This window comes from Staurois parvus, unplaced genomic scaffold (genome assembly GCF_062004578.1).
Source record: "Staurois parvus isolate SC_StPar_1 unplaced genomic scaffold, SC_StPar_1.0 ptg001555l, whole genome shotgun sequence".
Lineage (NCBI taxonomy): Eukaryota > Metazoa > Chordata > Amphibia > Anura > Ranidae > Staurois > Staurois parvus.
In genome coordinates this window covers 38,183-57,575 of record NW_028319351.1, presented here as the reverse complement: position 1 = coordinate 57,575, position 19,393 = coordinate 38,183, and the positions used below count along the sequence as shown (strand labels likewise).

Below are 19,393 nucleotides of genomic sequence, written 5' to 3'. Positions count from 1 at the left end.
GCCACAGAGTCCTTCCCATAATGGATGTGATGATGTGCACTGAATTTAGGCATAAAAAGGAAAGTTTTCAGCTCACTTGGGAAGCTTCAAGAGAAAACCAGTTAGCAGGGATAGCATGGCTAGAGAAAAATTGACTGCATCAAAGTAAATACTTTACAAGATAACTTACAAAGTCAAATCATATGCACTTTTACCTTCATTGGGGCTTTAAAACTTTGCTTTTACTGCTGTGTACAGAGCTTTAAACTGAGAAAGTACCCATTCATCAGCAATACTTACTCCACAAGATACTGCTGTTGCGGTCCAATCACAGAGCCAGGTCTACATATCCGAATCCAAGCAATGCATTCTGCTGCGGTCATTCTGTAATGCTTCATCATATAGCATGCAATCAGGGTACCTGTCCTACCTAGTCCAGCTGAGCAAGAAAGAGGGGAAAAAAAAAAAGTTAACCAAAAAGATATCCTCGGAAAGTCATATCAGAAGCACCTGCAGTTCCTAACCTATAGGGTGACCAACCATGTTCAACACACCTATTTGGTGTACAACCTTATCTGGTTTTACAGAGTAAGACTTTCAAAGACTGTATCAGCAATATTGGATTTAAAGCAATCCTGGTACGTTGTGGACCTTACCCACAGCAAACATTTACAATTGAACATTAGACACCACTGGTTGGTGATCAATGGCAATGAATCATCATTTGTTGCAGATTCTCAATGGCCATCAAAACCTGGGGACACCTCAATCGATTCAATGGCTCTAGAAATCAGAACATGGCAGTGCACCTAGTTCTTCCAACAATACAGTGTGAGATGAAATGTGGAACAGAAGTAGCAAAGTAGGTGTTATCGGATATCTCTTTTTTCTGCTTTTCTAGTTAAAGGCTAAGTTGAGCTTTTGTGAAAAAAATAAATAAAATAATAATAATAATAATAATAATAATAATAATAATAATAATAATAATAATAATGCACATATTTCTGCAAGGAGAAAAAAACAACAACAAAAAAAAAAATTAAAATGTATTATTTTTTCCTGCAGGTGCCTGGAAAGCATTGCACCTGTAATCTACTGATACCAGGCTCCTGAAGACGCTCAGTATAACTGTCTGCTCATACCTCCTGTACAGGCAGACTGTGTAGAGCAGGAAAATCAAAAGAACTATCACCAGCGCCCTTGCAATTAATTGAGAACTATAAGCCATCTGCCACAGTGGCAGATGGCACTTTTAGTCAATTCCTGCAGTGTTGTGAATGAATGATGCAGTGGTGTGGTAGAAACCTCGCACAGCCACACGATTTTTAAATTGTGACAGCGAGTGCAGGAAGAAGAACCAACACCCGCTATCACAGGGAAGGACAAAGAGGGGGGCTTGGGGGTGGGGACCACTGGAGTATGTCACACCCTACGTACAAGTGTAACATGCTCCCTAAGGTGACCTTATCCTTTAATAGTTTATGCGAGCAGTTTATTTGCATTTACAATAAAAAGGCAAAGTTCACCTTTTACTGAAATAATAAATGCAGGTTAAAAATGGTAACAGGAGCCTGCAAAGTATTGCACATATGACCAACAGATCACAGATGCAATTTCAGGCTCCTGCACAGTCACTCTCCAGCTTTCAGCTATTATTGGTATTGGTGCATGTTACACAAATATGGGTATCACTTGTCACATGGTGCAGAAGGTGAACTTACCCATTGATATAAATCAGTTAAAGTGTTTGTAAAGCCTTAAGGTTTTTCTTTATCTTAATGCATTCTATGTATTAAAAAGGTAAAAACCTGTTGTGCCTGGGATCCCCCCTAGCCCTCATTCTCCTCCCACCCATCCTTACCTGAACCCCATTGCAATCCAGTGCTGTGCATGAGAGCAGCAGTTTAATGGAACACTTGAAAGAATTCGCCAATTAAAATCCTAAACTATGGCCAGTTTGTATGGCAGCCCATAAAAGGGTAAAATATAGGAGCAGAACAACTACTTCCAAAAAGTACCAGAAACCAAGCCTAGGTATTCTCTATCCAAAATGACTCTGCAAGGAGTAGACCATGTAACTGCTACAGAAGAAAATGGATTCAGGAATTTATGGACATTCAATCCAAGTGGGTGGCCGTGTAGAAAAAACTACAGGAGAATCTGTACAAATTTCAAACAAAATGTACCAACCTTTGCAGTGTACAGCTATAGCACCTTCTGCGTTTTCACAGAGGTTTAAAAACTTCTTCAATATAGAGTCACAAGGAGTACTTCCATCAACAAAGAAAAGGTCATGATGCTCAAAGCTGGCATCTGTAAACCGCTTTGCTTCGTACATTTTTTTGTTTAGACGTATAACAGTAGAAATGTCATGTGCTCTGAAATATGGGAAGTATGCTTCTGGAGCATGATGAGGGTAACCTGGAAAAAAAAAAAATAAAATAATTTATGGATAAATTGTGATGTAGCTTTGCTGGGAAAGAAAAACAAATGTTACTTGAAAAAAGCATTCTAAAACAAAAGTTGCCTGCAAAAACACACCCAAGGCCCACCCAATACTGCAAAGGCTACATGCTTGCCAAGTCTAGGAGTAGAAGAATAAGCTGTAATACGCACCTTATTCCTCGTTCCAGCACTCACCCCTTTCCTCTAGTATTCCAGGCTGTGGGCAGGCCCTCGCTGTCCTCACATACAATAGAATGTGGGGCTATTTGTCATGCATTGTGCTAGACACATCAGTATGCTACTGCCAGATCAGCTGGAGCACCTTCAAGAAAAGACTTTGGGAAACAGGCTACACAGTGCCAAAGAAGCTTGCTGGAGCAAGAAATAAGCTAAGATTTGCAGGTTATTCTTCTACAGCTAGATTACCAGGTCAATGACAATCCACACTGCCCGCCCCCCAACTCCTGGGTTGTAGAACAGGTAATTAAGGGAGATAAAATCACCATGTATAAATATATGTGGTCCATATAGTGTACTTGGTGCAAAGGTATTCAATTTAAGGTTCACTTTCAAAAAGGACTAGGACTAGAGGAAAAAATAGGTTTAACTTCCACACACGAAAAGGCTTCTTCACAGTAAGAGCTGTGAAAATCTAAAAATAGGCTACCTTGGAAATCAGTTCTAGCCAGAAGTCCTAGATGAAAGCAACCGGATAATTTGCCACCTGCTGGAGAGGAGGGTATGGTGGCCTCTTCACACCTTAAAGTAGTTGTAAAGCAGGGCTTGACAAATCCCAAGCGCCGGGTCGCCTGGGCCCAACCCACTGCCCCAACCCACATCCTTGGCCACCCCCCCCCCCCCTCCTACCCCAGAGGGGAGCCCAACCCAGTGTCCAGGGACCCACTGGAGTCCAGGCAAAGCCCCACAGTGTGCACCTCTCCTGGGCAAAGAATCACTCTGAACTCTTTTCACAGCCCCATGGAAGCTTGCCCCCCAGAAACTCCGCAGGACCAATACCCCCCGGAGAGTCCATGTCGCAGAGGACGGGGCCGCAGTGCCACTTGCCAGAGCTAGTCAATGCCGCCTCCAATGGCGGTGGTCACCAACACATGACTCCTCCATAACCACCAGAGGACCACAACGTGCAGACCGGAATGATCATAGCCACCAAGTCTCGCTACCTGCGGGATGGTGGACAGCCCCGCCTCCTGCACGGAACGCGTGTTGCATCAAGTCATTTTTTATAAGCAATTTTTCTTTTACTTTGGTTTGTTTTAAAACAACTCTGTTGCTTTAAACATTTCTGTTTTAAAGCAAAAATCACTGACTGGCAGGCCAGGAGATGCACACCATTTTTGGGCTGGTTGTTAACCTGAAACAAACCCTTTCCATGGTGTTTCTTTATTGGTGTAAAACACCAATCCTGTTTTTACATATAGCATTTTCTTCATTTTATTACATACCATTTTCCATTTTGCTCTTTTGATGGGGTCCACTAAAAGCTAGAAATTTCTCTGGGATTATCCAGTTGAAATCTCCATTTTCAGCCCTCTGAGAAAAAAAATAACATTATCAGCTTAAAACACAAGAGCGTCTCCTGCTTTTACAGTTTAATTTAATTACAGGAAGGCTGATGACCAGCCAGGGCACTTTCCATAGAAATTGTGGGAGTCTTACCTCATAATGCTGGTATTCGTTCAGATCGAAATTTCTAAAATCAAAGAACTGATACTGTAAAGCCTACAAAAAAAAAAAAACAAACAAAAAAAAAAAGGGAGTATATTAAAAACAACTAACATACGAAAAACAAAATTGTGCCACCAATGAGATTTTAGCCATTTTTAATCCATACAAAGAATTCACCCTAATGATCATTAATGTAAGGTGCACTTTCTCAATTGCTTTTAGAAGGGTTTTCCCTAGACTGGGAAATTTCAAGGGTCCCTCCTGGGTACAAAAGTTGAGAAAGGCTAATCTAGAGTGAAAAGTATTTTCTCTGCACAGACCAGGTGTAAAATATTAAACAGGGGGGGTGCGCATAAAAATAGCTGCTGCAAAAGTGACTGCAGAGCTCAATCTCAGTCTTCATGGGACTGAGATTGAGCTCTTTAGTCACTTTTGCAGCAGTTTTCTTATTTTGGGTCAGAATCCTGCGCAATGTCCTTTCGGTCAGTTGACTATGCTTATGTTTATCAGACGTTTTCCGGGAAATAGTATATGCTGTCAACATTTGATACTGTACCTTGTGACATGTCAAATTGGCAACTTCAGTCACAGAGGCACCAGCTAAGCGGGCACCAACAATTCTTCTTTGAAGCTCACTAAGCTCTAACACGACTCCATATCACTAGCAGTGCACACAGTGAATGAAGAAAGTAAAGCTTTCCACCTGCGCGGCTCTGCAGGAGCGCGATCTGCGCATGTGCGGGAGGACGTCATATGGCGTCCACCCGGAACGGTGATGACATTTGCCGGCCGCCGTTTGGCCATAGGGCGGGCGGCAAATGGTTAATTTAGCTTTTTTCTTTACAGATCTTTCACCAGTTTAATGACTATTCTTAAGGCCAACGCCACTTTTTGCACCATGTAACACCCATATTTAAGGTATTAAATGTAACATGATGCAAATGCCACTGCCAACCTCCTCCAATGACAGTATGCAGAGGTTCTTCTCACCTGCAGCCACTTTCACTTTTGAAATTTGTGTGGCTGTGCATGCTATGCCCAAAACAGACATGCCATGAATTCAGAGAGCAGTAAATAAATGAACTACAAGTCTACCACCATTGCAGATGGACTAGTTATCAATGAAAAACAAGTGTGGTGGTCACGGCACTCAGACCATTGACACTTCCTCCAGCTCAGTAACAGTCTGTACCCCAGTATGGGCAGGGAGCTGAAGAAAGTCTGCAGGAGCCTGGCATTGCACCCACGACCCACTGATCATGGATGCGATGCTTCAAAGCCTTATTTGCAAAAAAAGAAAAATAGCAGCATGATGCACACTATTTTTTACCTGCAAATACTGTATATTTGCATTTTTTTTTTTCTAAACAAAGATGGAGTTTGCAATTAAATATCAGGCAAGTGGCTAGATGCACAGCTGAATGCTTTCTGTAGGGCAGTAGCTGCCAGATAGTCAGGAAGCGATTCTGCCTCCTAATTAATGCCTTGGTTTTTTTTTTTTTTAATCCCAAAAGGGGGGTTTTTGTATTGAAATGTCACAACTCAAATCGCAAGGGCCGCCTGTCAAACTCTACAGAGTTAAAATTGCCATTGCCATGAAGCAAAGCATCTCAGCTGCGCCATGTATAATACACCACCTGGGTGCAATGTCAGGATTTAAGTGGGTAGTCAGGGGTGGCAGTAAAAAATGCAGATCAGCCGCTTGTTTTTACCACCCCTTTGCCACCTGTGTGAAATGATCCAATGATTTTTTTCTAGTTTTTATCTGCAGGATAATTACCAAAACATTTTGCCGACCTAACAGATCAAACTGATGCTAGATCGGACCGGTTGTGAAAAGTTTCTGAATATATAGACACCTCTAAAAAAGGGCTTTACAGTCACACAATCAAAGCAAGAGCTAATTAACTGTAAGCCATGTAATGTTAAATAAACCAAGCCTGTACCCAACAGATCAGCAAGCGCTATCCATAACTGTCTATAGGTTCATTAGACTTTACTTGTGTATTTTTTACTGTTCTTTTCTCCCATCCTTCCTGTAGCTCTTTTCAACATAAGGCATGGGATTTCTTTGACACCTCACCTTGTGCACAGCATGGAAACAGTCAAGAAGAGTTAGATGAAAACTACAGGTACCAAACGAGGCATCCCTGCAACAAAAAGCAATCATGTTAGGTCTTCAATAACAGACTACTGCTATGCAGCAAATAGTTTTACCCTGCCCATCTGGTTTTACAAAAAAAAATAAAAATTATAGTAAAAACGATTGAACATTGCAAAGCATAAATTAAAAAGACAGTATTGATTTAAGAAACAATAGTGCCATGAAATGTCAGTACATAAAAAGCACACTGCTAACTCTGCAGTAGGTAACCTGTGCAGAAAAAAAAAAAAAAGGAAGAAGAAAACAAAAAACACAAAAACACCAACCAACAGTATTCATCGAATTTCAATTCAAATATAAAAACTTTTTTTTTTCTTTTACCATGCTTGTGAAGGTTATTTTTTTTTCCTAAAATACTAAACATGCAGATGAGCACAGAGCTGGATCGAGACAGGACTTTAATAAAGGTAAATCTTTATGGCAGTGTGTATCTGATACAACTGGGGGGACACTTTTTACCTTAATGCAAGGAATGTTTTTTTTTTTTTGTTTGTTATTTTTAAACACCTCCAGCCTGTAGAGCCACTTTAAGTATTGGATGGAGTGGAGAAAAGCCAGGACCACAAACCCCTGCAGTTAGATGGGGCACCACTTACACAGGGCTTTTGTGAATACGAGTTTTAGAATTGTGCATTTCAAAATATTTCTGATACGCATTTTTCAGCAAGAGCATTTGCCAAATGGATGAACAGTACCGGATGTGAAACACAGAAAAACAAAAACCCTAGAACATGAATAGATTTTGTGCAACCACCTTATAAAAAAGTTACATAAAAAGGAATAATAAAAACTATATATAGATGACTCAATAGTATACGCAATTAGACAGCAACGAAATGCTGATGGCTGGATTTGGGAAACCATGGACTGTTCATAGGCATGGGACTACTGTCTTATGCACACGGCTGTTAACACTAACTTCCATTCACTCCAGCACAGTGCTGTCCCGAACCTTCCTGCCAACAGCGGTCATCTTCAGCCAGGCAGCTTCCAGGTACTGATCTCTGGCCACTTTAAATTGTCAGGGCCGAGATGACATCAGTTAACCTAGCTGGGCCTAAACTGTGCACTAAGCTACGCATGTACAGTGGAAGAAACTTTAAGGCCCCTTTCACATTGGCGGACTCAGTCAATGAATCAGCCCACTTAGCTAGGGATCTGCCTACTGATCCCCACTGAGCAGGCGGATGACAGGTCTGTGTCCGCTTCACTTATGAGGAGCAGACACAGACTCCTTTCCTCTATGGGTGGCCGAATGTAAACAGACCGCCTGTCTGTTTACATCCGAGTGTTGAATTGGGAACAAACCCCCATCCGTCTGTTTACACCCACCTGCATTTGATCCGACCCTCTAAAAAACAAAAAAAAAACAAACAAAAAAAAAACAAAAAAAAAACACATGTCCGTTAACATCCACTGCTCCATAGAGGGCAATAGATGGTCAGATTAGGTCTGCCTGAAAAACAGACAGGGAAATCTGACCAGGTTGCCCGTTGGAAAGGGGCTTTATGTAGAAGAGACGCAATCTGTTTCTGCCACATTAACAATACTGCCTGTTCCCCTTTTTTTTTCTTTTTTTTTTTTTTTACTTAAAGCTCAACTTTAAGCCTTTTCAGCGTAAAAAACCTGGCATAGCGAGACATAGATGCAGCATACTAGCTACTGCAAGCAGCCTGCCAACACCTGAGACAGGCTGAAATACACAGCAAATGGTTGTACTCTGTTCTGAGAAGTACTCCTGTCCAGGTACATGTGCCCCAAATGAAGGAATTCAGTGTTTGGGGATTATGTCCCTGAACAGTATGGCACTACATACATAATAAGTACTGCGTTTAGAGTAAAGTCTCCATGTCTTTCAGCCTGTGATAGATGTGGACAGGCTTCTGGCAGCAGGCTCATGAAAAAGGGAACAGAGTAGCAGGGCGTAGAGATTAAAAGACTTGTAACAATTTATAAACAATAGTATCAGCATCAGGAAGGTAGACTATTAGATTCATCATGCAGTGAGAGAAGTCAACATGGCAAGACAGAACAAAAAGGACTGATTTGATCAGTATGCCCAGGAGGTCAAGGCTTGAAAAGGGGATGAAGCCCTCAAACCATGTTGCTGGCCACCCTTTCTCATGCCTTGGGCTGAGTTGTACTGTATGGACACACAGAGAGCGGCCGCACATACCGCCATTACTTGGGAGGTCCTGTGCTTAGTTCTGGGCCTACTGATAACATTGATCCTTTTGTTCTTCTATTTTGCCATGTTGACATCTCCCTGCACAATGAACCCAAGCCCCAGTTCACACCAGTGCAAACTGTCATGCGATTGGACAAATCAAATCCTATTGTCCGCAATGGAACTGTTCAAATCTTATTCCCTTGCTGACTCATGGATGTCTCAAACTATAAAGTGAAGTGAGCTGTTGTACTGAGCACTAGATAAAATCTTATTGTCGGCAGCAGGTTGTATACTGCGCCTGTGTCCTCCGGGTGCCCAACACCGATGGGATTTTATGCTGTACAAACCAAACTGCCTTTGTGAATTAGGCCTAGGTGTTTGCAGAACACCTGGTAAGAAGACACAAAAAAGTACTGCAAGGTGAGGTTCTGTACAAAATCAATGTCACGACAAGAAAGCCCTGGTTGGGTTGGTTGTATTCCTATATCCATGTCCACATTAAAATTGTTACATTTCACTGAAAGTATCCTTAAAGCACAGAGGGCAGAGTCCATGAAGGTTTTCAATTCTCCAATTCATGGGATAATTAGCAATAACATATTTGACTTTTAAAAGATATATTTTACCTAAATGGAAGATAAGTAACATTTCCCAACTGTAAAATTCTGTACATTTCCTCAGGGAGTTTCTTCAAGTATATTATCTGGAGAATTAGGAAAAAAAAAAAAAAAAATTAATAAATCACAAAAGCTGCCCAAAAGCTTACTACAGCTTATCACCATTTTAGTGTCCAACCCCGGGAAACTTTAAAAGATAAGTTCACTGTTGAAAAATAAATAAATAAATAAATGCACATAAAAAAAAAAAAAAAAAAAAAAAAAATAATAATGGGTATTTTCTATTTCTTTTTCTCTCAGAAGCCAGGAAAGCATTCAACCCATGAATGGCAAATTGCTGGCTCCTGCATACTGTCAGTGTAGCAGTCTGTCCATACTGCGAATATGGGCAGGAAATTACTCAGTCCAGGAAGAATCAATGAAATACAAGGGTTCTCACCAGCATCCTCACAGAAAAGGGGGGGAGTGAGACCTGCAGGAGCGGGAACATGTTACACCCGAAACAAGGTGAACTTATCCTTTACAATTTTCCCTTGCAATGTGGCTGCATCGGCACTGCAAGGGAGAATTGTTCATTTAGTTTAGGGCACATAGAAAAGCATAAAAATGGCTAACTAGACCTGCTCTGTGCAGCCTTACCAATTTTTCCAAAACCACTTGGCATGGGCGAACAGGTTAAAGAGCCTTTTCTGAGCGTTCCTATCAAATATTTAAACGGAGTGTGAATCTGAGATTTCCAAGCCCGTCATTCAACCACATGCATTACACAGGACACACTACTTGGAGTGGGCATACTTTATTTCAGTACCTTATTGATATCACAATAAATGAACAGAGCAGATAACCCATTAAATAGCCAATACATTCTAAAAGCACTTTAAAATTAGTTCCAAAGCCCAAGCAGCAAAAAAGTTAATTCTAAAAGCGAACTTCTATAAAATCTAACTCACTGTCTGCCCTGTTCAGGGCAGAACAATGCCAGCTATGAGATGCTCAGCTTTAAAGTTCTGCACTCCTATTTGAATTTCTGTGCATGCACAGAGCCAAGGATAGAGAAAATGGTAGTAGCCATTTTAAATCATTCCATATATCAGGCAGATTATATAAAATGTACAGTTTGGAGGTACAGAGCACCAAATCTGATGGACACTGGGATGGTCTTCAGCAGGCCAGGTTGTGAAGAGTCTGGGAGCAGGGAGCTCTCTAATCAAATCTTATAACATATCTAAACTCAAACAAAAATGTAATGTATTGTAGTTTACCAACCCTTAGAGGTTGTCGCTGCATTAGTTTTCTGTTTTTATTTTTTTTTTTCCTTTATCTTCATTTGCAGGTCTGTCCAAAACACATCCTATGTTAGAGGATCTCTTTTATCTATAGAGGCGCAATGGAGACACCTTTGGACAGCAGCACTACCCGGAGATGGTATTGTTATGAAGGACTAGTAGATTTAGATCGTCTTTACATATGTGACTTAAAAATTAAAGCATAATTCCAGCTAACACTTAAGCAGTTATTGTAACAATTTTATTTCCTTTGCAGATAAAGGTTGAACATAAAAAGTTGACCATTGTAAGCACTCCTGCCAGTGTTAAATACTTTATCTTACTTCTCTACCTTCTACTTTTCCTGCAGAGTGTGGTGAGTTATAAAAGGAAGTTAAAAAACAACAGCAGGATCAATAGGTAAGTTACGGGGGGGGGGGGGGGGGGGGGGGGAGCTCCACAAAAAAAAGACTGTTTCTTTAACGCTAGTGACAAGCTGTTTTATATACAGTATGTAATTTTTTTTATTTTGCCTTAGTGGCACTTTAATGTGTACTCTTAAATTTTTTAAATATACTGCTTCAATTCAACTGTATAATTTATATATAATGCAATTTTTGTGTTATTATTAAAGGATGTTCAACCGTCTGCTGATTTCATAAGGTTTACCAGAGCAGGATCATCCACAAGGCAACCTTAGGAGGTGCCAAGAGCCCGATTGATGTCCAGGGGGCCCAGCTACAATCTTGATGCTCCTGGAATAAACTAGGGAGATTGCACAATTGGTCAAAGCTGTGCACTTGCCTATCACTTCAGGCAGTTGGCATCTCATAGGGATGGCCATGTCAATAGAAAATTCAAAACAGGGACCTTCCCTACATCTTTGGCAATGCTTATAGTCAAACAAAATATATGGCACCCAAAGCTGCTACCTTGTCCAATGCCCCATTCTGACAAACTGTCTTCAAGGTTTACACTGCCAGACATCCAATCAACCCTTTTTGTGTACTGTTAATATTAATGCCATGCAAGCATGTTCTAGCTACCAATTGGAAAAAAAACAAAAACCTGCCTGGTTGCTACAGTTTAAAACCTTTAACTTTCAGCAAAGTTATCTTATAAGCTTTGAATCCCTACTGCAGTCATCATGGTGTGGTAAATCAAAGGACTTACAGCATAACTTCCTATTAAAAAGGCAGCGTTGGCTTGTTTTTTCTGATCGTTGTTGGTGTAATGAACAATCTTCTTCTTTGTCAAAGAAAAGGACTAAAAAACAAAAATATAATTTAGGAGAATGACAACAGCTTTGCCAGCAGATCATGAAATGCAAACTCTAGTAAAAAAGGAAGGAGGTAAAGGCATGCTATTCTATCTTTTTTGCCCCAGAAGTCTTTCCTTCCCTATCCACAATTTATTCCAACTATTTCCCCCTTAACAAAAAAGAGTGCTTCTCTATGATATTAGATATCCAGGTATTTCCCCATAACACAGTAAAGCTGGCCATAGATAGGTCATTATAATTTTCATTCAACCAGAGGACTGAAAAAAAAAAAAAAAAAAAAACACTGACCCATTTCTCCCATTCACATATTCAAGATGGTTGGGGAATACTCCCTGCCATGTCATTGTAGTCTGAAGTTGGAAAGCTTCCCTTCCTTCAAAAATACACAGATCAGCGCAGCAGACCATAGCAGGGGGTTGATGGGAGGGAAGTTTTCCAGGACAGTTGTATATAAGTCAGTCGACAGACTGACATCTGTGCAACCACTGTGTCAACACACTGATAGAAATTTGGCCAGTCCCTGCTGAACTGTCCAAATTTTGATCCATCTTTGGACAACTTAAAGCACCTTCTTGGGATCAGCTGCAGCAAGAGGAATGTAGACATTAAGTTGACAAACCCTCTCTACCTCTGCAGTCCTTATCTCAGAAAAGTGCTTTGAGTTGAGACAAGCTGCACATTTGATGGATCCATCTACTTCCAAGGGGAGATCGGACTTCATAACTAGACTTAGGAAGCTACATGGGACAAAGTACTACATGTACTTTGTTATGGTGGTGGCACAACCATGTAAAAAAATTGTAATATATGTTCTTGAATGCTATGGACCAAAATTAAGCAGTGTGCATGGGCCCACAGTGTACAGTACAACACTAATGTGTTCAGATTATGAATTATGGATCTGTATGCAGCAAACTATGCTTGTGTGCATGAGCCCAAACACTGCTAATGATTCTGTCTTAGATAGAATTGTGGCTAAAACCTGATAGCAAGCATTAGACGTAGTAATCAATATGCCTTCAGTAACATTAACAATCTATATGAAAATTTTACAGGTAGTAGTATTACCCAGTGATAAGTTGACAGCAACTGTAATCACAAAAAAACAAAACAAAAGCAAAAAACCCCCCAAAAAAACAAAAAAAACACAAACAAGAGTCAGATGGAAATGTAAAGTATCCAATACTAAATATTTTAAATTCCTAGACTGCTTACCATCCCACATGGCTCAATATGTGGGATGGTAAAGAGAAAAAAAAAAGTCAGCAATGGCTCAAAGACTCGAAGACTCCACCAGAACAGTGCTGACTATTGTTCTATTACTATTTTTTGTTCTACCAAGCTTGCAACAAAACCCACCTTCATTTTCTTGTTTAGCTTACAGCAGTATTTATACAGCATGGCCAAGTTAAGTGGTCCAAAGTCCGCATAGAAGCTAGAGAAAAAAAAAAAAAGAAAAAAAAAAAACAATATTAAATAGTTATAGCATGAACAGTGGTTATAAAATAGTTTACCACACTGGATCACAAAAAGCAGATTAGTAGGCCTGTTTTTTCCTAAATCAACATTTTATATGACCACTATAAATCTTTTTTTTTTTTTTTTTTTTTTTAGGTTTTGGATTGAATGGAGATGGATTAGAACACCTGTCAGTTTTTTTTGCAGTCTGCATCTTCATTAAAGAGATCCACGAGCTATAATATGTCCCGTTTACGATTGTCATTGAAAGTGACAGTAAAAGAAAAATCTTATTATATTTTGGGTTGTCCTCAAAACAAATAGAGGGAAATCATCCAATAGGGACGATATTTTTGGTGAATTCCCTTACTTTGCAGGGATTTCCTCTCACTTCCCATTTGGGACTGGAAGTGAAGGGAAATCTCCTCAAATGGGGCACAGATGGCGAAAAAAGAAAACAAAAAAAAAAAAAACCACACAACTGACTGGGAGTTATAACCCTCCTTTACTCTATCCAAAATTTAAAAAAAAAAAAAAAAAAAAAAAAAAGAAGTTTTGCCTCTAGTTCTGCCTCAATGCTGCCCTCTAACATGCAGTAACTTGAAGCAGAACTACCAGAACTACATCTGCATCTCAGCAGCACAAACCAAAAAACGCCCCTCTAGCATTTCTGGAAAGCCATCTTAAGGGCAGATGAATTTACTTCTTGGAATCTGGAGGCCATCTGCCCTTAGATCAGGCAGGAGGGTGTGCTTAGCTGAAAGCCCTCCTGTACTCCCCAAAAATCCCTGGGATGTATAACATCATTTGCCTAGGTCTGGAAACCAGGAAGTAACTGAAGAAATGGAGAAAAAAAAAAAAAAGTTTAAAAAACACACAAAGTAAATGTAATCTACTTTCCCATCTGTTTACTATAAATAGCAGCATAAGGATTAAAAATAGTCAATGTTGATTAAGAGAGTGAAGTGCCACTTTAAAGCGGGCCTACAGTAATGTTACAAGTCTGTATGATTTCCTGGCATGTCATTATATAGCAACAGTATAGTTTTTCAAAAAGATTTGTGTTATTACTCCTTTTGTGGCTTTTTAAAAGCTTTAAGTAGAACGATCTAGGCAAAACGTTTTCTTCATTGGGGATATTTACCTTTACTTCCTTGTCCTATAGCCAAAACAGGAAGAGAAAAAATTTCAGCAAATTAGGGGGAACTCCTTAGGGACCCCCAGGTCACCAGAGCTAGTGTCCCCAAAATTACCCCTCTATTACTTTTCTTGGGACAACCCAAAATTTGGTACCTTTCACTTTTAATGATAGTGGTAAACAAGGCAATGAGGATGAATCTTCCTAATGGCGGCACCGACAGCAATAAAAATCTAATAGGTGTTCTAATCCCTCTCCACTCTGTCCAAAAACCAAACCAAAAAGTTTTGCCTTTAGTTATACTTTAAGTGCCCAGACCAAGTTTAGGAGGGTCAGCGTGCATCAGTTAACTTGACAAGAACTATGAATAATTTGTCTGACATCAGAACTGAGAATTAAGCGTACATGCACAAAGTTATGCATGCAAAGTATTTTCTGCTGCAAGGTTAATGAAGGTTTTAAAAAGTCATAAGTGTATAGTTGGCAGTCATAACCAGGATAAAAAAGGCCCCCAGTGAAATATTTTACTTATCCTCTTTTACCAATGTCAACTGAAAAAAACAAAACAAAACAAAACAAAAAAAAAAAAAAACTGCATTTCCCATCAACTTCTGTCTCATGATGGTGGTCACCAACAAATTTAGAGTGTGTTTCTTCAAATCACAAGAAGAACATTGACAGTGGTTGTAATCCTTCCCTATTCTTACTCCAGCAAAAAAAAAAAAAAAAAAGTTTTGGCTATACATACACTTTAAAAAAGGACATCCCTTAAGCCCCATCTAGTAACCATGGCTAGGCTAAAATAGGCCATTAGTCTGCTACAGGCTGGAGGAAACAGTTCCTTAATTCTCTCTCCCCAAGTGATCAGGGAAAAAAATAAAAAAAAATTCATAGTGTTTGGGGAAGAGGATAAGACACTTTACTGAAGGTCTGCTTTAATGAATAATTTAAAAAATACTTCCTGCTGCATCTTTGGTGCAAACTCCAGAAAAAAGTGCATACGTCACATGTGTAAAACACGTTTGAAAATGCACAGAGCATGAATAAGAGTCCTTAATGCGCAACAACAGAAACACACATCTCTCTTCCTTTGACATGACTATGTGTCAAGTAGAAATCACCTCAGATTAAAGCATTTGTAAAACTAACATGACAGCGTAATCAGTAATCCAGATGTAATACTTCGTTCATCAGAGCTGCCAATGTAATGCACTCAGTCAATGGCAAATAAGGAACAGTGAAAATTAAGAACGCAAGTCTGTAGCCAACACAATAGTCTAAAAGCAAACACATAAAACAAACACCAGTAGTCAATGCTACATGGAACGTGCTGGGCACAGCTTATTAAACAGTATGCAGTATAATGTTACAAGCATACCTTATCCTTTACAATGATGGTGTCACTGGACTTACTAAAGGCAAATCTGTTCACTTTGCTGGGGAAGTTGCACTTTACAAGTAATTTGTCCCAGAGCATAGTGAATGAGGTGAATTGTCCCTTTAGTAAACTCACCCCTTTGTGCCATACAGAAATGACAAGAGTGCAATGTTATGGTAAGATACTCAGATCAGATGTGAGAGTGCTTCCTCCATGTAACCATGGTGTGTGGCCTGCTCTCTCCTATACCTTACAAGCTGTCAATGTGGGCTCTAAAGCTTGGGATGTGCCAGACCCCTCATCAACTTCATTTGTATACCAGAGTGCTCTGAGCATCATGATGTTGGGAGAGGTTAAGGCTTCTTGCACACTTGACGTTTTTTACAGCGGCTGTTTTTAGCTTTTGGCGGTTTTTTTTCTACAGCAAAGCAATCTCCCCAGCATGTTATCCTATTTGTCCATGCTCACATTTTATCAGTGTTGAGCATTTTTACAGCTAAAAAAATCTGCGTTTTTTTTTAGCTGTAAAAATGCTCTAACACTGATAAAAGCTTTAAAATAGTAAAAACATGGCTATCCGGCGTTTAAGAGTTTGAGCCTGAAGTATTTGTGGGAGTATAAATTTTGATAAAAGGCGCAAGCACTTTTATCAAAAGTCTGAAAAACACAAAAAAAGCCAAATGCAAAAAACACAAAAAAAAAAAAAAAAAAAAAAAAATATATAAAAAAAAACCAACCCGCAACAAAAAAGTTTTGAATGCAGCATTCTACAACTGACGCTACTGGCATTTTTATAATGTCCAGTGTACATGAGGCCTTAGGCTCTGTTCACACCTAAGCAAGTGTGACAGTGCATGCACATTTATGTGCATTGCTTTCAGGGCCACCTACTTCAATGGGCTGCCCTATGTGCAAAAATCACACAAAAGAAGTGCACTTACTTTTCATACAGAAGTTCATCGTCGGTGGAGAAGTAATGTGTGCTTGGTGAGGTCTTTGGTTTACAGCACAGGATGGAAAAATACAGCCGATCTGTGGGGAAACAAAATCATACTGTCTTAGAAAACAATTCCTTAACAAGCATCTGTCTCTAAAGCTGGCCATGCATTATTCAGGGTTCTTTTTGCTAGCCAGTCAAAAGGAAACACAAAAAACAAAGCCGATTCCCCCATCCACAAAGTAAAAGGCGAATAAGAAAATCTTTCCCGCTGTATCTCTGTATTGTGACAGCAGGACTCTCCCACCGTTAGAGCACATTAGGCGGCACTGCAGTCCATTGGCTGTATTCACTGATGGAAGGTATATTTTCCAATAAGCCCATTGAAAAGTCAATTGACAGATCAACGTCTCATGAAGTTGCACCCATCCAAAGTAACATCAAAATCAGTGCTTTCCTATTGGCAAACATCACACACACACACTTGCATTATAAAAAAAAATATATATATATATCCCTGAACCATTCCAAAAATGCAGTGGCTGAAAAATGCATAGATGGGAAGATGTACAGCTAGCCGTACACACACACACACACACACACACACACACTATGCTGAGCTAATGGATGATAATCCCTTGTTGTGCTTTTGTCAGTCCCTCTGGCTTTCAAAATACCAGAACAGTGGCTCCATGTAACTGGGTGCAGCCACTGTTCAGCTGACAATTTTCAATTGAAGGACATCAGGTAGGAGGTGGCCAACACGGCTACCCACTAAGCAAAATTTTGACTGCTTCATCAGAAGCCATCACAGGCCAAAATGTGTCTAGTGTATGATCAGCTTATGCCTGGTCAATGTATGGAGCAAAAAAGAAAAAGAGATAGATATAAATAAATAAAAAAGTATGCCTGTAGTTCTACTGCAAAAATAAAATGTTTAACAGATACCGAATGGTATTGGTTTTTTTGTACTGGTACCCCAAGTTCCTTAATAGTCATTTAATCCTGTTTTATACTGATTTTTTGTTTTGTTTTTCCTTTGTGGTTAGATCGTGTTTCATAAAAAAAATGGTTCTACCACCATTTTATTCTCTATGGTGTCTGCTTTCAGAAACAATGTAAGGTTTTGGGGGTTTTATGTAATCTTCAGGGCAAAAATTTTTTTTTTTTGTAAAAACGTGTGCAAAAAGCACAAATGTGGCTCTGGCAGAAAAAAGGGTTAATAAGAGTTTGTAACCACATAATCTGACACTATAGATAGGACATCAAATGTCCTACCATATTAAACAAAAAAAAAAAAAAAAAAAAAAAAAAAAAAAAAACACCCCACAGGAAGAAGACAGACAAGTATAATATTAACCTCGAGCATTACATAACAAAGGCATTGGTATTTCCCAATCACTGCACACCAACGATTATACTTCAGCAAAACAGAACATAGAAGTGCAGTACATGGCAGGACTATAAATAGTATCAAGCAGACACACCTATGTACACGCCTAAATTCCAGGAACAATACGGCATGGACAAGGAGCGAGAGCACCCAACAGTAATAAGCCACGCTAAATGCACTGCAGTTGTAATTTAAATAATTCATTTTAGAATAGGGCAGCACAATGGCTAAATGGTTAGCACTTCCACGTGGCAGCACTAGGGTTATTGGTTCGAATCCCAACCACGGCACCACCTGCCTGGAGTTTGCGTGGGTTTCCGCCAGATACTGCTGTTTCTTCCCACAATCCTAAGACATGTTGTTAGGATAATTGGATCCTGTCTAAATAGGACCTAGTATGTGTATGTATGAATGTAGGTTAGGGACCTTAGATTGTACGCCCCTTGAGGGTTAGGGACTGATGTGAATGCACAAAAAAATAATATATATATATATATATATATATATATATATATATATTGACAGTGCTATACAAGTACCTAAAATAAACAATCCAGTATACTGCTAAACATGTTTGTTATCAAGTAACAAAGTTTGTACAGGTCACAAGCTCGCAAGCCTCCCACCTGCATGTATTGTACATTTTCTCACTGAACAGTTAAGTTATACAAAGTAACTTTTTTATTACAAGCCCTAGGAACCACAAACCATGCAATAGTGTAGCGGCCCAAAGAAAGACTGAAGATCCTCTGGACGATTGCCAAACCCCACAACAGTAAATCAGTTCTCATTCATAAAACGGTTTGCCATTCATCTATGCTGCAATTTCCAATGCAAGAAAAAAAAAAAATGCCATTCAGCTCTAATGAAATGAAATGAAAGTGGCTGTAAAAGGCAAAAGATAGAGATAGATATTTTTTTTTTTATCTCCATGCATTCTATGCCCACTCTCAAACCAGTGATGTGCATGAGAGCCTCAGCTGTCTCAAGACTCATTGGCTGAGACAGCAGCGGGAGCCATTGGCTCCCACTGCTGTCAATTCCAGCAATGAACGAATGAGGAGAGTGGGAGGCAGGACCAAGCCATGACTGTTTTTACGGACGCATAGAGCTGGGCTCGAGCGAGCATGCACTAGTGCCCCCATAGCAAGCTATTTGCTATTTGGGGCACTGATCAAGGGCGAGGAGCCAAGAGTGCTGGAGGGGACAAGAAGAATTGGGGCTGCTCTGTGCAAAACCACAGCACGGAGCAGGCAAGTATGATAGGTTTCTTTTTTTAAAGCCAAACCTTTAATGCCACTTGAATTATATTTAAATTTGATGAGAAAGATGGTTAAAAATAGGAAACTGGGCATGGGAGAAACGCAATGGATGCTACTGCCAGCTGAAAATGACTGCAATGCTGACCGCTTCTGTACATAAAAAAGGCACTGACCTGTAAGTATGAGGACAGGACTTCTGAATGCACATTTTGGGTCAGT

General features: G+C 39.8%; 1 protein-coding gene across 1 annotated transcript in view; it reads right to left on the bottom strand.

The window, feature by feature from the left end:
• Nucleotides 1-19,393, bottom strand: part of LOC149435300 (dual specificity protein phosphatase CDC14B-like) — a 56,661-nt gene that overhangs the window by 16,979 nt on the left and 20,289 nt on the right. Inside the window, exons 2-10 of the mRNA XM_089662810.1 lie at nt 16,524-16,614; nt 12,968-13,043; nt 11,500-11,592; nt 9,071-9,147; nt 6,194-6,260; nt 4,102-4,164; nt 3,888-3,975; nt 2,170-2,400; nt 280-418 (exon numbers count right to left, since the gene is read on the bottom strand). Of these exons, the coding sequence (XP_089518936.1) occupies nt 280-418; nt 2,170-2,400; nt 3,888-3,975; nt 4,102-4,164; nt 6,194-6,260; nt 9,071-9,147; nt 11,500-11,592; nt 12,968-13,043; nt 16,524-16,614 (925 nt within the window). The remainder of the gene's footprint in view (nt 1-279; nt 419-2,169; nt 2,401-3,887; nt 3,976-4,101; nt 4,165-6,193; nt 6,261-9,070; nt 9,148-11,499; nt 11,593-12,967; nt 13,044-16,523; nt 16,615-19,393) is intronic.